General features: G+C 38.8%; 1 protein-coding gene across 1 annotated transcript; it reads left to right on the plus strand.

Annotated features, from left to right (window-relative positions):
• Nucleotides 1–3092: 3092 nt before the first annotated feature.
• On the plus strand, nucleotides 3093–6265 carry LOC148580289 (uncharacterized). The gene is made up of 3 exons (XM_088501458.1): nucleotides 3093–3399; nucleotides 3511–3637; nucleotides 6136–6265. Exons 1-3 carry the CDS (start codon nucleotides 3093–3095, stop codon nucleotides 6263–6265), a joined length of 564 nt encoding a protein of 187 aa, XP_088357584.1.
• Nucleotides 6266–15248: the final 8983 nt, after the last annotated feature.

The following is a 15248-nucleotide window of genomic DNA, read 5'->3' on the forward strand; positions in this document are numbered from 1 at the left end:
ATGCCCAGATAAGCATTGAATAAACCACTACAGCTGCAACGCTTTCCTTCATTCAAGAAACCAATTTTCAAATAAAGTAGCATTTTTTCACAATAAAATTCACTTGAAAGAAATCATAACGTATTAACATATGAAGACAAAAGAATTATTTTACAAAAGATCATACTATCTATCTGATTTTCTCAATTCTATTAGCAACAATGAAAGAGTCTATAGTTTTCCCACATTTACGAGAAGTTACCACTCTCCAATGTACTTTCTTTGCCTATTTTACCACCTTAATGACTTCTGTAATAGTTCCAACTTGGTTGATCTACATTATAATAAGGTATATAAAATGTATGAGCTTTAGAAGTGAATATTACGATATGTGCTTTTGGTCACCACAGTCATTATCATTATTATAAAATTGGAACTGGATGTATCAAGTCTCTGTAGACTTGATAAAAATTAGGTGAGAAAAGAATAAAACCAACAAAGGTCTAATCTCCTTTTAATATATACTTTTTGAGTCACAAACTTACAAGAGATACAGAAATTGCATGAAAGATTATATGTAAATTTAAGAAAACAGTAAATTCATACTTGCGCTTCTCTCTCATGATTTTTAATGGAAATAGAAGACAAAAAGAAAAAATAGCAAAAAATCAATTAAAAACAAACTTATCAAAAGAGGTAGGAGCCATTACCACGAAATTAAAGTTTGAAGGAAGGAAAGCGTTGGGTCGTAGTGGTTTGTTCATTGTTTATCTGGACATTGCGTTTTTCATTTCTTCCTACAGTTTTACAATGTACATCACAGCAAAGAGTAGCTTTTGAGTTCTACCTAATCGGTTATTTTTGGATTTTCCTCTGTATTTATAATTACCGTAAAAATTAAATTAAATTTATGCAAGTTTAAAGAGAAAAATAAAAAGACAAATGTATTGGTAAAAATAAAATGCATAAATAAAATACAATGGAAATCCATAGCAGAGGAAGAACGGCAATAAAAAATAGCAAAATAGCAACTAAAGACATTTGCACAAAGAAGCAACTTTTTTCAAACTCTAAATATCCAAATACTTCTATTAACAAAATAGGATTAATTCTATGAAAAAAAAAGTAAGAAGAATTTTGAACTAAACAAAGTGTAGGATTACCATGTGTTCATAACACGCAGCGGAAGAAAAATAAGGTAATCCTAAAGATCTATTTTGTGCTTAAACTTTATTCCAATAAACAATATATATTTTAGATCATACCTAGATACCTGTGTACGCTAGTAAAAATCACTTTCTCCTTCGATGGTACGAAGGCGCTATGCATATCCATACCGAGACCAACCTTTGCTGTCAACTCCTTGACCAATGGACTTCTGATCTAAAATTGAGAAACCTCTTGCAACTCTTTGCACGCCATAAAATTCTTCTCCAAGAATCAGGCTCACATACGTTTATGTGTGTAGAGGTAAAGGAATAAAACTCTTGTTATTCTCATCACTTTCCTGTACACTCCTCGACGATCCGATAGTATGAAGTAATATATTTTTACTAAGAACTTTAGAAGAACAAAGTATAATTCCTTCCATCTTTCTAGCTCTTAGTTAACCGTTAGAGTATGGTTTAATTGTCAAACTCTAACTTGTTACCATTATTATAATGAACTGTGAATGACCTAAGAAACACATTTCTTCATTCATTCAATCTCCTTGGCCAAGGTTTTATTCATCTTAGTCATTATAATCATAGAGCTCAAACTCTTTACCGAGAGTTGACAGATTCCTTATTGACTAACCATTAATTCTACAAGTATTTAAATCATACCCAATATCCATTCAACTAGCACCCTAGGGTATTAGGTGTCCAGAATTAAAGTATAATAAATACATTGTTAATTACTATGACAGTCGCAGGTCAAAGGAAACTCTATTACTATGTTCATCTTGAGAATATCCTATTGACAAATATACGGTAATTATAACCATTAGGAATTCTCAAAGTGAGTCAGTTCAATGGTTATATCTCTATATGCACTGTAAGGCCCAGAACTTTTGAAAAGTCTTACTATGACCAAGTCTCAGATCATATGGTTATTTATAGCCTTAATTTCAAAAATTATTTTTATTAAAAATAATTAAGGCAAGTTTTGACTTATTGGATTTGAGATAAGTTATGATTATTATCCAATTTTATAATTATTGGATTATTTTCTATATTTAAAGTATAAAGTTGATAGTTATGAAATAATAAGGATTTTATATGGTTTGGATTGAATAAGTAATATTTTAAGTATTAATACTGCTATTTTGGAAAATGAAGAAATTAAGTATATTATTTCTAATTATTTGATTTGGACATTTTATTGAAAATAATTTGTGAAAGTGATGAACAAATAGTATTTTCTATATATAATTAGTGTTGAATTTAATTGAGTTTCAATTACTATATTACCCCTACTTTTATTTGAAATTACAAAAGTAACCCTAACCCTAATTTTGATACACCCATTCCCTGAAACCAACCTCCTTCACGCTGCGCAGCCTCCAGGCTTTCCTTCATCCTCCTTCTGCGCAGCCCTATGCGAAACACACACACACACACACACATACTGTTCTTTGAGAAACCAACGAAGAGAAAGAAAGGAAAGGCAGAAATCGGGAGAACGGAAGAGAGAAGGGAGGAAAGGGGCTGTCTGCCGGCGCCACTGGGTTCTGCCGCCACCGCCGAGAGCTACACGTGGGGAGCCGTTCTGCCGCCGCGCCCTGCCCAGTTGAGGCCGTCGCTGCTGTTCGCGAGGTCGCCTCCGTCACAGATCGGAACTGAGGCGAGAGAGGAAGAGTCTGACGGGAGGGCATGCGCGTGAGAAGGGAGGAAGGCTTCGCGAAGAGCGTCGCGCCGCCGCCGCTACCCGTGCCTTCGCCATCGCCATTCCGTCTCAACCTAGCGTCGCCGTCATGCCCTGGCGCCAGTAATGGAGGACGCCACCGTCGTCTGAGAAGAACCCGGCGTGAGAGAGATGAGGAGGCCACCCGCAACGCCGCCGGAGCTTCCATTGCCGTCAGAAGCTGCCGCCGTCCAGCCAGCTGCTGCGGTGGTCGTCGCCTGTTGTGAATGGCTGCCGGAGAAGTGGTTGTGGCTGCCGGAGCCACACCGGAGCTTCTGGCCGTTTCTGCCACTTTAGACCCCGCTGCCGTCGCCAGAAAACGCCTCTGCCGCCGTCGAGATCCAATGCCGGTAAGGGTTTTATTTGGGATTTCTGTCCTTTTTGAATTCCGAGGTTACTATGGTCACTGCCTGTTGGTTTCAGTCATCGTGATTGGAATTTGTCGCCGCTGCCGCTTGGGGTGGCTGCCGGGCTGCCGCCGAGCCGGTTCGGAGACCGCCGCTGTGTCGGTTCAGCCGTTCCTCCTTCGGTTCGGTAAGCGTTTTTTATTTGAAAGTCCTTTAGTTACTGTTCTGTTATCATACGCTGAGGTTGTGGCATTAATCGCTATACGATTGAGTTTCGGTTGTTGTATGTTGCGATTAGAGTTGTTGAGACTGTTGCAAAAGTGGCTTAGAACCGAGGTTTTGGCTGCCAGGATTTCGATTGTTGATCTCGGGCTGAGGCGGAAAGGATCCTGTGACGCGTTTGGATTATGGATTTGTGTTTTGAGGTAGGGGCGCTTTCCAAAAACTATGTTTTATGTATTGGAATTATTACATATGGATACTGATATGAGACAATTGGTATTTGGTGATTGTATCTGCCTTGTGTGTTATTTGATTGTCTCGAATGGATAAGGATGCTTGTTTGGCTGAATTGTTGTGCGGCTTGTGAAATATAATATTTTGATGTTAATTCTTTAAAGATTTGAAATCTGAGTTTGATCCGTTGAGAATTGAGTTTAATTGAGTTAATTATCTTGATAATGTGAAAAGTCGAACGCACTTTTGAAATCAGCCTGGTTTACTTTAATTGACTTGGTTTTGGACAAATGATTTGTTATTGAGCCGTTTCTTTAAAGCTTTAGAAATGAGTTAAATCGGTTGATATTGAGTTGATTTTTGAAATGGTTTCCTTGAGATATGCCACTGAGGCGACTGTTGGATTTAGCTTGCTTTTGAATTGATTTCTGGTTTTGGGCTGTTGAAAAGGATTGTGATACGGTTTAGTTGGGACCCGAACCGGGTGGCAAAGTCCAAGTTTTAGGGGAGGTGCTGCCAAAATTTCTATAAAATCCGAGTCTTTATTGAAATGTTGTTCGGAGAATGATGAGTTAAAGACTTCTACTATTTTATTTGAATTATCAAGAAAGGGATGATTCATACTTTTGAAATGAATTATTAAAGAAGGAATTGTGATTTAGTCTTGCTTCTTAAGAAAGGCATTGTATCTCTTTCAGGAGAAAGTTATTTAGATGAAACTTGTGTTTTAAAGCTAATTGAATGTGAAAAGGGTTTATGCCTTTGAATTTGCCTTGGGAGTTTCAATTAAAGAGTTTTAATGATTTTGAAAAGACCTGACTGTCTATTGACAAGTTTCATTTTTAAATGTTTTGAGAAAGGTTTTAAGTACTCTTTGAATTCTGAACTTTTGCAAGACTAAAACAATTTCGAACAGTTGAAATACTTTAGAATTTATCATGGGGGTTGAAGCTGGTTTTGCCTAGGTAAAGGAAACGGCTTTGAAAGAAGTAAATGATTACGTGACTCGGTTTGGCTTAGATCCTATTTTATTACTCAAGTCGGAAAGCCAATGTTTTAATGATTTTAAATGAATTTGGCGAAATGAGTTATGTTATTCTCCCCTAAAGACTTGGGACTCTGCCGAGAAACTTTTGTTATAAAATCCCATTGTTGGATGGGTGATTTTGAATATCTCAAAGAGGCTTTTAACTTGCCATGATTATGGAAGTTTTGGAAAGAGGATGCCGAGAGTGGCATTGTTTTGAAAGGAGAATTTACCTTGAGTAAAAGTGGCTTATGAGCCTGAGATGATTTGAGAAATGAGATCTTTAAAGCCAAGGCTGAAAAGAGTTGAAACTTGATTTCAAAGTGAAATGAGTTGAGAAAATGATTTATGGCTTAAATTCCGATTTCATGAATTTGATGATTTTGAATGTGGAAGTGCTGTTTTGTTGAGAGCCGGAATGGCTGTGTATGTTTATACATATTGATTGGTTCTGGATTGAACCGTGAGCCGGAATGGCTGTGTATGATATGAATATTGGCTGGTTCTGGAATGAACCGTGAGCCGGATGGCTGAGATGGATGTTGATCCATGGATGAGATTGATTGCATGTTTATGCTGAATCATTGATAAATGTGAATGTTGCACTTCCACTATCTGAGGTTACGAGTTTCCCTGGGTAGTACCAGTGGCTAGCCACCACGTGCTCCAGGTTGAGACTTGATACTCTGTTGACCCTATGTCGTAAGTGTGGCCGGGCACTGTGAAAGCCCCGGATGAGCTCGCCCCCATAAATATTCACCAATGAGGGTGATGGATATGGATCATGATTATGATCAAGTTTATGATGAGTATAACTCGAGTTGGGGATGCGCGACAGAGGGACAGTCCAATGGTTAGCTACCAGGACTTGTCGGGTTGGCTCTATAACCGACAGATGATATCATCAGCCACTAGGGACAGGCATTCATCATATGCATCTATGTGACATTGCTTGGGTGTGCATATTTTACTTGGCTTGCCTTTGTGATTAATTGCTAATTGTCCTACTTGCAATAACTGTTTGTTTGTGCCTGCATCTTCCTATTTGTGTTTGCATCTGGGACTCTGTTGGATTGTGGTGATTGGTTGTTGGTTGGATTGTTTGGGCCTAGGGCCGTGGTTGGAAAGAGATGAACTGATGGTTGATTTCGGTTTTGTGTTTCTGGTTTGGAAAAAAATTATGAAAGGCTATTTTGGTTCCGCATAGATAAACCGTTTTGAAAGGCTTTTGAGTTTTTGAGAATTGAACGGTTCTTCTTTTCGAAAAGATTTCCGACTTTACTTTTATTGGAAACTGTTGTTTTGAAAAGAGGCATAAGACGGTTATTAATCACTGATGCGGTTATCTTCACATATCCTATTACAGTAATTCCCAAAAACCCTCTACTGAGAACCCTTTCGAGGATGATGTTCTCACCCCCCTACATTTTCCCCTTTCAGGATATGGGCACAGAAGTCACGAAGAGTTTATTTAGTTATTGATATGTTCTGTATTGATGTAGATTATTTATTGTACCCTCGCCTTTATCTTGATATATTCTGTGAGAGGGATAGGGATTGTATTGGTTAATGCTTGTAAATATATTTGTATATATATATATATATATATATATATATATATATATATATATTATGTATATATGGATGTACTCTTTATGAGTTTTGTAAGTTGTATGGTATCTATGGATGTATGTTATCGGATGAAAGTATTTTTGGGAGCGATATTGCGGTTTAAAGTTTTAAACAGGCTCATATTATAGTATTAAATAGTATAAAAGTTGTCGTAATGTCCGAGCTATCAGAGTTGCACAGCCGGAAGCGTGAGCTTTGGTAGTTAGAGTGTTACATTATGGTATCAGAGCAGTTCTTCCTGTAGAGCCTAAGGAATGGACTGACTATGCTTCAATTGCATACTCTGAGTGTTTATCATGTATTAGGTCTTGTCGAATGACGAGGATTAGAGCTTTATGCACATGACGATCTATTGATTTAACGCTGTTAGTCTTGCATTGCATAATTCTTGGTATTAAGTTTGGCCAGCTTAATACTAGTGGATTTTGTATATGAAAGCACTGATGGGTTATCATAGATGAAATACGAGCTTTGGGTAAAGCGAATCGCGGGTTTTGAGAACGCTAGAAACTATTTCTCGAGGCTATTCAGTTCTGTCTTGAATTTCATTCGAGTCGACTTGTTCTTTTATGTCCTAACTTGAAGTTCTTGTTTGCTACTCCTTTCGAAAAGTAATTTGATGTTTCCACTCTATTTCTCTATTCATATGCATTCTTGTTTGATCTCAATTGCATATGCTTGTTTGGAATCCTTGTTGTTTCTGTCTTTTTCTGTTTGAGTTCTTCCTGATTCACATATTCCTTGATATAGCTTTGAACTTGTCTTAATGCGTTGTGCCTTCTAACTCTGAATTCCGAGTCCATTCTTTGAGAAATTGTTGATTCAGTTTTTCTCTTACTTGACAGTTATCACAGCCAATTTTGAGATTTTATGAATCGCTGTTGAGTTGATATATACTTTTCTATATATGAAACTTTGAGATTACTTATACAGTTTAACAACTATTTATTTCCAATACCCCGCCTGTATTTTTACTGGATTATGGAGCTGCATTTACCTTAAATTACAATTTGACCTTCTAGTAATTTTACTATAGTTCCACTGCACAACTTCATTTGATTATGTATTTGGGTATTTTTCAAAATTTTGGAAAGAAAGAATTTTTCACTTTTATCCCGGTTGGGTTTCGTTTGACAAACTTTACTTAATTCATTTTGATTTGAGTTTGATTTACAATACTAATGGGTTATGCCATTGTTGTTCTTTTGAAAATGTTGGATTCATAGCTTTCTTCTTATGAACGGAATCGTTCCTTCTTAAGCTTTTCACCTCTATGAACGTCATACGTGATTCTGTTCTTAACTTGTGATGACAAGTCATCTTAGCCTAGTTTCACTAGCCTTTTTCTTTTGTTTTCAACTGAATTATGCACTTTCTTGAGCCAAAAGCAAGCCAATTGGGTAGATTTTCATGTTTCCTTTGATTTAATCAACCATGTATGAATTCATGCTATTTCATGAGGTTTTGTGCTATAATTGTCACATATTATGAAAGAATGAATATCTCATGATTTTGAGCATAGCTTTGATGTGTTTGGTTGACTAATGATAGGTGAAGAAAGCTTGGAGAAACGTTGATGCAAGAAGGAAGGGCTAGGAGGAAGAGAGAACAAAAAGTTTGAGCAAAAGTTTGCCCTCAAACTTTAGCTCAAACTTTTGGATTAATTATGAACCAGGAAGTAAAAGCTGGAGCAAAAGTTAGACCCCTAACTTTTTGGCTAACTTTTGGGCAAAAGCTGGAGCAAAAGTTAGACCCCTAACTTTTTGGCTAACTTTTGGCATGAAAAACACTCCCTGGATGCACAAAAAGTTTGCGCCAACGTTAGCCCCCTAACTTTTTGGCTAACGTTGGCACATGAAAAACACTCCCTGGACTAGCAAAAGTTTGCGCCAACGTTAGCCCCCTAACTTTTTGGCTAACGTTGGCGCCATGAATAACCAAGGGGAGGCCAACGTTGGAGCAAAAGTTAGACCCCTAACTTTTGCCCCAACGTTGGTATCAGCAAAACAAGGGTGCTGATGTGAAAAGTTGGAGCAAAAGTTAGACCCCTAACTTTTACTCCAACTTTTACTCAAGCTTTCATGATTCCAACCCGGTTCAATTCGGTTCTTCTCCAAACTCCAAGAGCAATCAACCAAGGCCTCTCTCAACCCAATTCCACCAAGAGCAAAGGCCCAATTGAAGCCTTGAAGACCATTTGAAGAAAGTGTATAAATAGATTAAAATTTAAGTTTTGAAAGGGGCTTTCCCTTTTAGTTTTCATAGAGAGTTTTCGGAGAGCTTTTGGTGTTGAGTGAATTTTAATTTCTAAGTCTCAGGGAAGGAGAATTGAATTCCCTTCCTCTTAGTTTTCTTGCTTTCAATTTCAATTACAATTGTCTTGGATCTTGGGTTGGAGAATTGAAGGAATTCTGTTTCAATCTCATCCTAAGATATCTCTGTTTAATTTTACTGCACAATTAAATTCAGTTTCGGTTAATTGCTTTTCATCTACTTTCTTTGCAATTTACATTTTCTTTGCAATTGTTCTTGATTGGATCTAGGAAGGCATTGAGATCTAGACTTGGCTTTCTAGTCTCTTGGGTCCTGAGATCCGGAATTTCCATTTCCCATTCCCTGTTTACTGTTTTCATGCTCATTTACATTTTTGTTTTAAGATCCGGTTCGATTCAAGTCCTTCTTTACTTCTCTGTTTGTTGCAATTTTACATTTCCTTGTTTAATTTCTGCAAATCCAACTCCCCATTCCCTTTACAATTCAAGCCATTTACATTTCTTTCACTTTAAGATTTTGCAATTTACATTTCTTGCATTCTAAGTTTCTGCCATTTAATTTCTTGTTCTTTATGATTCAGCACTTTAATTCCTGTTCTCTTTAATTTCATGCCAATTACCCATTCCCTTTACTTTCTATGCAATTTAAATTCTGCAAATCACAAATCTCTCAACCAAATCTTCATTCGCTTGACTAAATCAACCACTAAACTAAAATTGCTCAATCCTTCAATCCCTGTGGGATCGACCTCACTCCCGTGAGTTATTATTACTTGATGCGACCCGGTGCACTTGCCGGTTAGATTTGGGTGTTTTGGAGAAAGTTGTTTCTCCGCGAAAATATTCCATCAAGTTTTTGGCGCCGTTGCCGGGGATTGATTAGATTGACAATGATTAAGTGAGGTGGTGATCTAGATCAAGCATTTTTTCTTTATTTTTCTCTAATTTGCAATTAACCCGCTAACTGTTTGAATTTTTGCTTAAGCTAACTAAAACTTCATTCTAGCAGTAGATTGAAGTGTCACTGGTTTGTGTGTTTCTTATGTTTTGATTGTATGTCAGGTACAAGAAGAACCACACCCACCTTTCATGAACAAGACGAGAGAACTCTCAGAAGGTTAAGAAGAGCTGAAAGAGGGAAAAATATTGTTGGAGAAGAGGAATCAGAAGAAGAATTCCAAGATATGGAGGAGCATTCAACCAATCCACCTGGTGGAACAGATAACAACAACAACAACCCACCCCAGAGGAGAGTTTTGGCCTCCTATACCTTTGCAAATGCTAGACATTGTGGAAGCAGCATTCTCACCCCTAATGTCAATGCAAACAACTTTGAATTGAAGCCACAACTCATTACATTAGTCCAAAACAACTGCTCGTTTGGGGGAGGACCATTAGAGGATCCAAATCAACATTTATCTACCTTCTTAAGGATTTGTGACACTGTCAAGTCCAATGGCGTAAATCCTGAGACCTACAAGCTTCTGCTGTTCCCGTTCTCATTAAGGGACAAGGCCGCACAGTGGCTTGAAACCTTTCCTCAAGGAAGCATCACTAGCTGGGATGATTTGGTGACTAAATTTCTAGCCAAATTCTATCCACCTCAAAGGGTTAACAGGCTGAAAACCGAAGTACAAACATTCACACAATTGGATGCTGAAAATCTGTATGAAGCATGGGAGAGATACAAGGCTCTGCTGAGGAAATGTCCACCAGAAATGTTCACTGAGTGGGACAAGCTACAGAACTTCTATGAAGGACTCACCCTAAAGGCTCAAGAATCACTTGACCACTCAGCTGGAGGCTCCTTGCAACTCATGAAAACTGCAGAGGAAGCTCAAAATCTCATTGATATGGTGGCTAACAACCAATATTTCTTTGCTCATCAAAGAAGCCGCCAACCATCACAAAGAAGAGGAGTAATGGAGCTAGAAGGAGTGGATTCAATCTTGGCTCAGAACAAGATAATGCAGCAGTAAATTCAACAACAATTTGAGCAAATGGCCAAGAGGATTGATAGTCTCCAAGTTGCAGCAGTTAACACTAGCCAACCATCAACCACATGGGGACAGAGTGAAGAAACTCAAGAAGAACAACAACAAGAGCAAGTACAGTATATGCACAACCAAGGACCAAATGAAGTGTATGGTGATACATACAATCCATCCTGGAAGAACCACCCAAACCTCAGATGGGGAGATAATCACACCCAAAACCAACAACCATGGCAGAGGAACTCAAATCAAAACAACCCAAGAGGCAACCAAAACACCAACCAGCAGCAGACTAACCAAAACCCCTACAGAAAACATCAAAACAACTACCCCAACCCCAACCAGTACCAATCCAATAACCAACCCACCAACCAAAATGCATATCATCCACCACCCACATCTCATAACCCACCTCAAGTATCACCTGAAGCCCAGAGAATCACTAACTTGGAGGCTGTGATAGACAAAATGTTGAAACACCAGGAAATGGTAACCAAGAATCAGGAAGCATCCCTGAAGAGCCTAGAGAGACAGATGGGGCAAATCTCCAAGCAGATTTCTCTTGAGAGACCTTCAAGCTCACTGCCAAGTGACACAATTCCAAATCCTAAGGAAGAATGCAAGGCAATACAATTAAGGAATGGGAGAACATTGACGAGCAACAATGACACTACTAAGAAGCAAGTAGAGAGCAGCAAAAGACCAATAGAAGAGGAACAGCCAACACACACAGAGGAAGCCAATGATGATGGTGCAATGGCAAGCAGGGAAGCCTCAAAGCAAACTCAAGCAAAGGAGGAACAACCAAAAATTCCAAAAAAAGGGAATGAAGCAGTTGAAAAGCCAACCAAGAATCAAAAGCAACAAGTAGAGAGAACCTTTGTACCTCCACTGCCATATCCCCAGAGGTTCAACAAAGAAACCAAGGACCAGCATTTTCACAAGTTTCTTGAAACTTTCAAAAAGCTGGAAATCAACATTCCCTTGGCTGAAGCACTTGAGCAAATGCCTCTGTATGCCAAGTTTTTGAAGGAGCTTATCAACAAGAAAAGAAGTTGGCATGAGAAGGAAACCATACTGCTCACTGAGGAATGCAGGGTTTTGATTCAAAAAGGGTTTCCCCCTAAGCTTGAAGATCCAGGGAGCTTTTTGCTACCTTGCACCATTGGGGAATTAACCATCACTAAAGCAATGTGCGATCTAGGAGCAAGTATCAACTTAATACCATCCTCCTTGGTAAAAAAGCTGCATATAGAGGAAGTTAAACCAGTACAGATATCTCTAGAACTAGTAGATAAGTCAATAGTATACCCCAGGGGTATGATTGAAAACCTTCTGGTCAAGGTGGACAATTTCATATACCCTGCAGATTTTGTGGTTCTAGATTCAGAAGGGGATGATGGTGACTCTATTATTCTGGGAAGGCCATTCTTGGCCACTGCTAGAGCTATCATAGACATAGAGGAAGGAGAATTAACTCTCAGAATGCATGACAAGAGTGTCACTCTGAAGGTGTTACCAGAAGCACAGTTTGGTAATGAGAAGAAAGACTGTATGAAAATTGACAAGGGAGAATCACAGTTGAGGGAAGAAGCTGACAAAGAGAGTCACAGCAACATCCCAAGGCTAAGGACTGTGCAGACTGATGAAGAGGCCCAAGAGGATATTGGAGTACTAGCCATTGAGAAGAGAGGTCCCCAAGGGAAGCCTACGGCCAGAAAAGAAAGATCAACAAAAGGAAAGATGAAACGGAGAAACAAAACAAAAAGGGGTTGGAAGAACAGGAAGATCCCAACAGAGGGGCTTTCCAAAGGTGACAAAGTGCAACTGATATATCAACAGCTGGGGGCAAACCAACAAACTGAGGACTACTACACTGTCAGCAACATACTCTCATTAGAGCATGCTGAAATTGAACACCAGGGAACAAAGAAGAGGATCACAGTCAGGGGAGACAAATTGAGGCTCTACAAGCACCAACCACCATAAAAGAAAGCCTCAATGTCAAGCTAATGACAATAAAAGAGTGCTCCATGGGAGGCAACCCATGATTTAAGATTCATGTCATTTTAAATTCAATAAGTTATGATCATTTGAGCATGAATTCTTTTCTCTTTTCATGAACATGTCCATTGCCTGCATGCACTGTTTTGAAACATATGCTGAGAATTCTAAGTTTGGTGTGCCTTCAAGCACACTAAACCAACGTTACAAATAATTCCGTTTTGCAAGCTTAAAAGCATATGGCCAAACACTAAAGTTTGGTGTCCACATAGCTTCATGAAAATTTGAAATTCATGCATCAATAATCATACAATTGTTGTTTTCCAAAATCTTATAAATGGAAAAATTCTTATTCGGTAATGAAGGCATCAATTGTGATGTACCCTTTGACAAGAAACGAGTTTGGTGTTCATCAAAACTTGATGAACCGATTTAGGGACACAATTGACCCTTCATGAAAAAAAGAGAGAAAAAGAAAATTAGGATGAAAGCAATTCTTATAAACATTTAACTAAGAGTGACATTGGGATTTCACTAATTGGAGGAAGAGACACAATTTCTTCATGCATGACCAAACATTAAGTTTGGTGTCCTCCAAAGATGAGTCACGGTTCATTTGGATATAAGAATTGATGATTCATATAAAAGGAATACTCTTGCCATAGTTGGACAAAACTAATGTATGTTGTGATGACTAGGTGGTCAAAGAATCTTCAATGAAGGAGACAAGACAAAGGAAAGCATAGCATGAGGACAAAATCTCATCACATGCTTCGAAAAAGAAATCTGCCACTCCTTGAGAATGATCACGGCAAAGGCAAGTGAAGAAGCAAGCCTTGTCTTCATTCATCCTTACATGCACACCTTTGATCCCCATAGTGTCTAGTTGCATCTAGCCTTTCATTGCTCAAACGTACCACCTCAAGCCATGCACATGACCGAATCACTCCAACCTTGGAAACTTCATTCCCTTCATCACTCCTCAACATAACAAGCTCTGTTCAACATTTCTCTTGCTTTAAACTCCAACCATTTAAACTTCCCTTCATCATTTCTTGTCATAACAAGTTCGGTCTCAATTTCTTCTTGCTCCAAACACACATCAAATTCTCCAACATTCTTCACACTCTCTTTAACCTCACAAAACTCAACCAACCAAGTGATCATGGCTTCTTCCTCAAGAACCAAACGAAGAAAAGGGAAAGACCCCATGGTGGAGGAAGACACACATGGATATGACCAATGGAGATTCAAGTCTCGGTACCATCAAATGCAAATTGAATGGATGAACGAGAAAAGGATCTATCCTGAAATTCCACTCTTGTTGCCGGATGATGGATGCCAAGAAATGAAGGACAAAATTCGAAAGAGGAGGTGGGAGGAACTTGCATCACCAGCCACCCGAGTCAATGCCAATATCATAAGAGAGTTCTATGCAAATGTCTCAAGACTTGACATGCGTGAGCCCCCAACATACAAGAGCTATGTGCGGGGGGTGGAAGTATACTTTAGCCCGGATGCAATCAAGAAAGTCTTGAAACTAAAGTCAGTCCGCTTTAGTGAACCGGGATACCAACAAAGATTGAATGAGGATCAGGATTATAATGAGATTGTGAGAGACATTTGTATGGAGAACTCAGAGTGGGAAGGAGATGACAAGAACAAATATAAGTATCTGAAGAGATGTAACCTCACCCCGGAAGCAAAAGGATGGTATGAGTTGATGAAAAGATCAATTCTGGGCACAGTGAACACCTCAGAAGTTAACAGGGAGAGAGCCGTGATGTTGCATTGCATCATTGTGGGAGGAGAGATAAGAGTTCATAAAATCCTTACAAAAGACATTCAAAAGCTGGCTGAGAAGAATTCGGCCGGATCTTGGTTGTACTATCCGAGTACCATTTGGAGGTTGTGTGCAAAGGCTAAAGTTCCAATGGAAGAGGAGAATCCAATGTGGTTAAACCAAGGCATGCCCATAACCATTGAACGAATGATGATGCCCCTTGAAGCACATCAAGGCCGAAGACCACATGGAAGAAGGGAAAGAGAAGAACCAATGGAAGAAGATGAGCCACACATAGAAGAAGAGCCACAAGAGGAGGAGGAACAGCTGCACTTTTTCCCACATGGCAATATGGATATGACTCAAATGCAAGAAGCAATAGGAAGATTGTCACAACAGTACATGAGAATTCAAGAAAGGCAAGAGGAATACCATTCTCTATACATGAAAAACCAACAAGCACAAGAAGAAAGAGAGCTAAGAATGATGAACAAACAAAGTGAATTCGAGTCAAGATTCCTTGTGATGCAAGAAGAACATGCTTTTCAATCTCATGAATCTTTTGGAAAGTTGGAACAAATGCAAGCTGAAAATTTGAGGGCTCTCAAAGAGTTCACAACACTCCAAGATGCAAGGTATGAAGTACAAGCCGATTACAACATCAATAGCCAAATCAAACTGAACTATATTGGAGAACATTTGCACAACATGGATCCGGCTTTCCCAACTTTTGATGAATTCTTCAAAAAGAGAAGTGAGGTAGAGGTAAGCAATGCTATGAGACTTGAAGATAGAGTAGAGGAGGCTATGAATAAGGCTAGATTCTGGCGAGGCCAACAGACAACAAACACGGATGGTGGAAACACT

This window comes from Arachis ipaensis, chromosome B10 (genome assembly GCF_059453495.1).
Source record: "Arachis ipaensis isolate K30076 ecotype BB chromosome B10, ASM5945349v1, whole genome shotgun sequence".
NCBI lineage: Eukaryota > Viridiplantae > Streptophyta > Magnoliopsida > Fabales > Fabaceae > Arachis > Arachis ipaensis.

Excerpts from the sequence above, each read along its gene's own strand:
- LOC148580289 (XM_088501458.1), top strand. The coding sequence starts at position 3,093 with ATGGCTGCCGGAGAAGTGGTTGTGGCTGCCGGAGCCACACCGGAGCTT. Across the intron at positions 3,400-3,510 it reads GCCGTTCCTCCTTCGGTTCG|AGTTGTTGAGACTGTTGCAA; the intron begins GTAAGCGTTTTT and ends TGTTGCGATTAG. Across the intron at positions 3,638-6,135 it reads TTATGGATTTGTGTTTTGAG|GATATGGGCACAGAAGTCAC; the intron begins GTAGGGGCGCTT and ends TTCCCCTTTCAG.